General features: G+C 41.1%; 1 protein-coding gene across 1 annotated transcript; it reads left to right on the plus strand.

The window, feature by feature from the left end:
- The first annotated feature begins 3,854 nt into the window (after positions 1 to 3,854).
- LOC112215639 (OTU domain-containing protein 1) lies at positions 3,855 to 6,164 on the plus strand. The gene has a single exon (XM_024374834.2). It carries the CDS (start codon positions 4,235 to 4,237, stop codon positions 5,603 to 5,605), a length of 1,371 nt encoding a protein of 456 aa, XP_024230602.1. The 5' UTR covers positions 3,855 to 4,234; the 3' UTR covers positions 5,606 to 6,164.
- Positions 6,165 to 9,136: the final 2,972 nt, after the last annotated feature.

The following is a 9,136-nucleotide window of genomic DNA, read 5'->3' on the forward strand; positions in this document are numbered from 1 at the left end:
GAATATATTTTACTTTTATGTTACAAATGTAGGGCTATAATTGAAATGCGTAGCTGTAGGTATGGAAGCTAAGGGCATTGAAGATCTTGCAGCAGTTTTAGGGCACAATGTTGAACACAACAACCGCAGCATGGCAGGGCTACTTCTCATCAGTATTTCATACACGGCTTCTCTAATTGGCTAGTCTATTCCTGTATCAATTTCTGTGTCCATGTTTTCATAAATAGCCGAGCCTCATTAGCATATTCATTATTTCATTAGCTAATGCATTATGAAACAAATGTGATGGTTGTCAATTTGTCAACAGGGATAGGCTAATATCCAATGTCAGCCGTAAGGATTGATCTATTCAATACCATTTGAGAGTGATTGCCTAAATAAATCAATACATGTTATGCTGCATTTCCAAACTGGGTTCCAAACTGGTTGAATCAACGTTGTTTCAACGTAATTTGTCAACATATTTTGTGTGACATGGAATTTATGTGGAAATTTTTAAAAAAGACATCAACTTCAACTGTTTTGAGGGGGAGAGTTCAACCACAGGATTATGTCATCATGGTAACCAATTTTCAACATAGACAAACCTAAAATATGTTGAATTTGTACCTTTTAAACAACATCAGCGTTTCAACATTATATCCACTATCAGAAAAAAACTATAGGCTGGGTATCACCTCCTACTGGAGAGTTGATCTATCTACAACTCTCCCTTTGGTCTCCTATCCAGGGTTTTGACCAAGCTTTGACATTTGTCACTGACGACTACCAATGCGCTATCGCGAGAATGATTATTGAGAGATCTCCACATAAAAACGAAATAAATTCACTGTTGCGTTTGAAGTCATCCCAAAAGGTTGGTTTAAGAAAGCAAATGAAATGTAACCATTCTTTATAAGTCATACAGTTATTAATTAGACTATTTTGGCCTATTATAGCATTTCCAAAGTCATCAACAGCCATTGTTTCAATTCAACCCAGGGTTCAACTAAAACTAGACAGTACATATAGGACTAAGGTTTCAAGCTTTGGTTGATTTCAAATTTAATCTACAACTAAATCATTAATATGTTGGGTTCACGTCTCCATCTCAACCAAAAATCTAAGTGAAAGAATAGGACTAAATCAACTGTATTTAAAGTGCATTTAAAAGTTAGATTTGATTTAGTCCTATTCTTTAACTATGTAGGCCAACTGGATATTGAATTATGTTTGGTTGTCAACGCAACCAAATATAAATAGTTGAAGGTGCTGTATCAATGTATCCATGGCCATATTTTGAGGTTACTGTAACTATAAATATCTTCTTATGTAATCATAGAAAGCCTGCATGTTCAAGATAGCATGCAAGGTCGCAGGCCTCAAATCAAATCAAATCAAATCAAGAGATCTTCACAAATGCTGTAATAATCTGCACAGATTCTCAAACAGGATTGATCACTTTCACTATGTACTTTTAATGTAATCTCAACTGCAATCCCGGTCATTTGGTTGCGCTAATAGATAAAACACAGTGATAACACATAAATGTTCAATATGCAGATATCGCTCCTCCATTGCCTGGTGGCAAAAAAACAATATGTAGAGAATCATTGTACCTTCTATATTGCTGTGAAATATCTTTTCAGTTTCCCAACATATTGTATTGTCAGCTGTTTGAAGCTGTGTACAAAACCAAAAGTAAAAGACGCTTAAACAACATTAAATGAATGGGATGCATAGAAATACCGCACATAGAACATATATATACCGCTTCTTAAACTTGCTTTCAATTAAAAATGACAGATCTATAACTCATATTTCTATGTAAATTTGGTTGGGTTGCCCAAAAAAGTTACATGTTGTCGCTTTAAGTTGTTATAAAAAAAATACTAAATATCTGACATTATATTCCCATTTTAACTTGCTGTTCTTTAAATGATTGAAAGTGCAGTGATAAGACATTTAGATGACAACTAAACTAAAAATCAGACATGGTTTTCCATTGGAATTTGTGCTTTTAGATGGTTGAAGTCAGTGATAACACATTGGGAATTCAGCAAACTTCAGGCTCTCTTTTTGAATGGGTGAATAAAGGTTGAAATGTCATTGATCAACATCTCACAACAAATATGACCCAATTCTACCTCCAGCGTGGATATATTATAGCATATAGCTAGCCTACATTTGATAATAATTGATTATCCAGGAAACAATATACTCTGTAGGCATATTAGGCTCTTGGGGAGGGGCCATGGAAAGCAACACAGTGAAAAGGGATCACCCTTATTCCTATTCAACACAATCTGTTACTTTGTTGCTTTTCTTTCTGTAACTAGGGGTCAGATAGTGCTACGTCGTGTCCACTGGCCATGTGAGGACGGCACAATGTTTAAAGGGCCCGTGCCGCCACCCCCTATGGTATTAAAATCGGTACCTTACCAGAATACTGTGCACACGATGACGTCATCGTGAAAAGCACAGACAAAGTACAGGGCTGCTCTCTGCTGGCGATAACTACACATTGCAATTTTCGTAAGAATACTATCAGAAATTAAGAGGCGAAGGGAGAGGGTCCACTCCCGTCAAAATCTGTCCACGCGGGAATATCGGTCTGCTTACGGCCTTCCCTCCTTTGGGAAAACTACTCACATTGTTAATGTGGAGACAAGACCATATCGTCATTATATACAGTATCTGATAATATTAAAAGTGACAATTTCATTTGGTATAATGTTAATTTCGAAAAATGTCTAAATGATTTCTATTTTTAATTTCTAATTTCTAAATGAACAACATACCAAATGCTAAATTGGATGCAATTTGATGCATGCTAATTAGCTTTTCTGCCCCATAGACAAAAAGGCCTACAGAAAATACATTCATATGGTGTAGTTTGCATAGCTCTGCTTTAGATGTTTAAAACAATTGTACATTGTAATTTTAAAAATACTGCCAGTATGTTTGCGCTATCATGTCAACTCCTTGTCACGCCCCAAAAAATGTTCACTTGACAACGACAACAAAGGCGCAAGAAAGAGCATAAAAACAGGTAGCCTCAAAACTATACCTGCCATTTGCCATTTACCTAACAGGAAAGTTTAGGGGTAACAGTTTGATTAACCTATTTATACATATCAAATAGCTCGTTCACAAGCTTTCCCTTGAGTTGACATGCAATGACACATGTTAGCTGGTTGAAATGGAGATCTACCAATACGATCTCCGTGTGATGAGTAATGTCTATTTCAAGACCATGTGTAAGGTGGTTTAATTCATGTTATACAATACAGGTCAGGTAGGCCTAATAGGGATCTATAACATATTGATGAAAGATTGTTGCACAACATTTTTATTTATTTATTTTATTTAACTAGGCAAGTCAGTTAAGAACAAATTATTATTTACAATGACGGCCTAGGAACAGTGGGTTAACTACCTTGTTCAGGGGCAGAACGACATATTTTCACCTTGTCAGCTCAGGGATTCAATCTAGCAACCTTTCAGTTCCTAGCCCAACGCACGAACCACTAAGCTACCTGCCGCCCCCAATAATAGTGTAATAACAGATTGTCTAACATATATTTTCCCATACTGTGTTTTCCGTACTGTAAACGGACAAAAACAAATAATGACTGAAGTTTTTAAGCACAGTAGTCTACATTGGTAAATAACCACTTAAAAGCTAATGCATATAAAATGTATTAGGCTGTATTGAATAGAATTACAATCGGATATAAAACAAAAATGGCATTACAATCCTTTCAAGGACGGGACCTCGCTTCACTCTCAGGAAGTAATGAGGGTTGTGAGTCATTTTTCCGCATATCCGTGCGCTTAATAGTGATGTAGCTTTTGGCACGCTTTGCGCATTCCAGAGTGGCGACGCCGCCCTGACTCGGCCGACTGGAACTAGAGAACTTCCGAGAGTGTACTGTGACACATCAAAACATTTTAATTCCCTCGCTGTGGTCATTACTGCTCTACTTACAACTACTTCAACAGTTGGCTATGAGGGGAGACGAAGCGGAGAGTGTCCGGTTACACTTTACAGGTCTAAATTTAGGGAGACTACGCTGACGCAAGATGGCTAAAATCGGTCCTATGAGTGACAACGGGTACAAGACACTGGATCCATGGAAACGTATCCTACAACTTAGCTGTTCTTGATGACAGGGTGTATTTTGGGCCTTTGTTGTCATCTTTCCATAACACTTGGGGCTCTAGCGTTTTGTATAAAGGCGAGTCTTCCAAAATGCAGTTGTACAGCAGTGCGTTGACACACTATCCCGGATCCTCTCGCAAAGTTCCGATAACTATCACAAGTGGTACTATTACTGACCATTTGCCCAGGACAACAACGAACTCTGCAAATAATAAACCGAGTGGGCTTACTCCAACAGTGACTAACGGGAATCCGGTAGGAGAGACTCAATCTACCGCAAACATGCCCGCTGCTTTTTCATGTTACGAGGCTGCTTCCATGAAGCCAGTCTACTACACTTCTACCGCAGAAATAATCATTCGTCGGCCTGACGGAGTTGAGAGATACGTACCAGTGCACATCATAAAGGAGACCCAGACAAAACGGGCTCCCTCGGACTCATATTCGCAAGATGCTGTGATTCAGGCGCGTGACCGAGATGATCATTTGGACACAGACTTGATTGTGGACTTCATTGATCACTTGAGAGGTAGAGAGGGTCTACTCAATGATAGTCAAAACGTGGAACGTGAAAATAACCTGATAAACGTCGACAAGAACGATGGACCACGTTATAGAAAGTGTGGGGAGAGAATGAACATGGCAAATGGGAAGGGAAAAACCGCTACAAGTGACATTGTGAACCCAAAACGCCATCAGAACTTAGAGGCGCAGTCGACCCATTTAGGCCAGAACATCGTGGACTCCCGTGAAAGTAAAAATGACAGTGAATACTCAGACCTGGACTCTCCATCAGGCGAGGCGCAGCTCTTTGAGCTCCGTGTCCTACAGGAGCCGTCTCCGCGGAGAGATGCAAAAAGGGGCGACATCAACGACAAGGTGACGTGCTACATAGCGGAGGTGGAGAAACAGAACAAGTACCTTCAGGAGAGGGCACACAAGTACAGATTCCACATCATCCCTGACGGCAATTGTCTGTACAGGGCAGTGTGCAAAGCCGCCTACGGAGAGCAGTCTATGCACAGCGAGCTGAGAGAGCAGACAATGCACCATATCGCCGACCACCTGGATGAGTTTAACCCCATTATTGAGGGAGATGTCGGGGAGTTCTTGATCAATGCAGCTCAGGACGGCGCCTGGGCGGGCTATCCGGAGCTTCTGGCGATGAGTCAGATGTTGAATGTGAACATTTACCTAACCACAGGAGGTAGCTTGGAGAGTCCCACGGTTTCAACCATGGTGCACTACCTGGGGGAAGATGATTCGTCCAAACCCGCTGTCTGGTTGAGTTGGCTCAGCAACGGACACTATGATGTCTTGCTGGACAGGTGTGTGGCCAACCCAGAGTATGACGAGTGGTTTCATCACTCTCAGATGCAAAGGAAACGGGACGAAGAGCTGGCCAAGTCGATGGCAGCATCACTGTCTAAAATGTACATTGAGCAAAACGGTCACATTTGAAACCAATAGTTATTCAACTTCTGCATTCAAATGTTAATCAGCCTCTCTCTCTTTCTCTCTCACTCTCTCTCATTCTCTTTAAACCGATTGCACTTTGATTCTGTGTGTTTGTGACTTCAACATTGCCTTAATGACATTTTCTAAGTTTTGTATTGGACCCGAATTGAAGTGCAGTGCACGCACATGTTATATTTCAAAATGTTGTGTTGTAAATAGACTATACAACAAAATGTTAGTTCCAAGTGATGCTTGAAGGAGCTTGTATTATTTCCCATACATTGATGTATTTTGTTTGAAGTGAATGGTTTGGAATTACTCTGTATCAACCTAAACAAAAACGGTGTCAACTGGTTAAATAGACATTTGTTGATACTAAATCTATACTGAACAAAATTATAAAAGCTACATATAAAGTGTTGGTCCCATGTTTCATGAGCTGAAATAAAAGATCCCAGAAATGTTCCATACGGACAAAAAGATTATTTCTCTCGAGTTTTGTGCAAAAATGTGTTTACATCCCTGTTAGTGAGCATTTCTCCTTTGCAAAAATAATCTATCCACCTGACTGATATGGCATATCAAGAAGCTGATTAAACAGCATGATCATTACACAGGTGCACTTTGTGCTGGGGACAATAACGCCTTGATCACACCGACAGTGTCATTCCGCAAAATGTTACTCAACATCACCTGGATAGGTGTGCAACAAAAGTTCAACATTCACCTTCTGCTACCGTTTCTGTCAGGCCGTCTACGCATACAGTTTGATGCATACGTTTGATAAATCCAACGTATCCCCCACACAGAACACACTGCAACTGCCTCTGCAACGCAATGCTGCAATGCAAACGCATTGCTGCTGAGTATTTCTGTCTGCCCTTTCGTGTGGAAAAACTCTTTCTGATTGGCTGGGCCTGGCTCCCCAGTGGGTGGACCTGGCTCCCAAGTGGGTGGGCCTATGCCGTCCCAGGCCCACCCATGGATGCCCGCCTGCCCAGTCATGTGAGATCCATAGATTAGGGCCTAATTAATTAATTTAAATTGACTGATTTCCTTCTATGAACTGTAACTCAGTAAAATCTTTGAAATTGTTGCATGTTGCGTTAATATTTTTGTTCAGTTTATGATTCAATGCCAACAGTTTTATTTGATTATTAACAACAATATTTCAAGTTGTAACCTATTTCATTCAACACTCAACTTATTTTTCCCCTTTAGTTAAACCTAATAAATACCATTAATTCAAACTAAACTCAGCAAAAAATAAATGTCAGTTTTTCAGGACCCTGTCTTTCAAAGATAATTCGTAAATATCCAAATAACTTCACAGATCATTGTAAAGGGTCGTTTCCCATGCTTGTTCAATGAACCATAAACAATTAATGAACATGCATCTGTTGAACGGTCGTTAAGCCACCAGCAGCTTACAAACGGTAGCCAATTAAGGTCACAGTTCTGAAAACTTAGGACACTAAAGAGGCCTTTCCACTGACTCTGAAAAACACCAAAAGAAAGATGCCCAGGGTCCCTGCTCATCTGCATGAACATGCCTTAGGCATGCTGCAAGGAGGCATGAGGACTGCAGATGTGGCCAGGGCAATAAATGACAATGTCCGTACTGTGAGACGCCTAAGACAGCGCTACAGGGAGACGGGACGGACAGCTGATCATCCTCGCAGTGGCAGACTATGTGTAACAACACCTGCACAGGACCGGTACATCCGAACATCACACCTGCGGGGCAGGTACAGGATGGCAACAACAACTGCCCGAGTTACACCAGGAATGCACAATCCCTCCATCAGTGCTCAGACTCTCTGCAATAGGCTGAGAGACGCTGAACTGAAGGCTTGTAGGCCTGTTATAAGGCAGGTCCTCACCAGACATCTCTGTCAACAACGTCACCTATGGGCACAAACCCACCGTCGCTGGACCAGACAGGTCTGGCAAAAAGCGCTCTTCACTGACGTGTCGCGGTTTTGTCTCACCAGGGTGATGGTCGGATTTGCATTTATCGTTGAAGGAATGAGCGTTACACAGGCCTGTACTCTGGAGCGGGATCGATTTGGAGGTGGAGGGTCCGTCATGGTCTGGGGCGGTATGTCACAGCATCATCGGACTGAGCTTGTTGTCATTGCAGGCAATCTCAACACTGTGTGTTACAGGGAAGACATCTTCCTCCCTCATGTGGTACCCTTCCTGCAGGCTCATCCTGACATGACCCTCCAGCATGACACTGCCACCAGCCATACTGCTCGTTCTGTGCGTGAGTTCCTGCAAGACAGGAATGTCCGTGTTCTGCCATGGCCAGCGAAGAGCCCAGATCTCAATCCCATTGAGCATGTCTGGGACCTGTTGGATCGGAGGGTGAGGCCCTGGGCCATTCCCCCCAGAAATGTCCGGGAACTTGCAGGTTTTTTTGGTGGAAGAGTGGGGTAACATCTCACAGCAAGAACTGGCAAATCTGGTGCAGTCCATGAGGAGGAGATGCACTGCAGTACTTAATGCAGCTGGTGGCCACACCAGATACTGACTATTCCTTTTGATTTTGACCCCCCTTTGTTCAGGGACACATTATTCAATTTCTGTTAGTCACATGTCTGTGGAACTTGTTCAGTTTACTGTATGTCTCAGTTGTTGAATCTTGTTATGGTCATACAAATATTTACACATGTTAAGTTTGCTGAAAATAAACACAGTTGACAGTTAGAGGACACTTTTTTTTCAGAGTTTATATACAACCCATTTTTAATGTTGTACCAAGTTTAATTTTCACATTGGGATTAGCTATCCAAATTTCTTCAATTGGATACAAACAATTAAATAAATGTCCTCTTAACCAAGCTGGACTCCAAACACTTTATTTTCAGAAGACTTTCACATGCACTGTTTACAATATTGTAACCAAGTGGTGACCATCTCGTCAATGGAAACCTTGCCAGCCCCTTTAATATCATAGTTCTTGCGCAAATATCATTTAAGATTCAGTGCTGGCAGTGAACATATAATTGTAACGCTGTGCCGTCCCACTTTTTACAGTGTGCACTTAGGTCTACTCTTCTGGGGATGGTTTATTGGGTTTTAAGTTATAAGTGTTAAAGTTACTATGTTGTTCAGCTTTAGGCCTTTGTAAGGTGTTGGAGCGCAAACTGAAAAATTGAAAAAACACATTTGTTCTATTTACACATTTTACTCTGTTTTACTGACGTTATTTTAATCCCCGTGCAAGTTCACACACACACTAGACATGGAATCGGGGTGACCTCGGCTTTTTCTATCTCCAGAAGTGACAATAAAAGTGGCTGGTTTTATAGTTTGCTTTATTCCCGTGCATAACCATTAGATGGCGATATAGACCCCTCAATTGACTTGTTTCACAGGGTTGATTGAAACGTTGCACAGTATAGAATCAAATTATCTTTAGATACTTTTGCCTTCACGTAGCATCAATACATAAACAGTAGGCCTAACTGTTATGTCCAAAGGAATGTTTGCTTTAGGTAGCCTTAACCTTGTGTCTACTTTTTCCCA

This window comes from Oncorhynchus tshawytscha, linkage group LG16, assembly GCF_018296145.1.
Source record: "Oncorhynchus tshawytscha isolate Ot180627B linkage group LG16, Otsh_v2.0, whole genome shotgun sequence".
Lineage (NCBI taxonomy): Eukaryota > Metazoa > Chordata > Actinopteri > Salmoniformes > Salmonidae > Oncorhynchus > Oncorhynchus tshawytscha.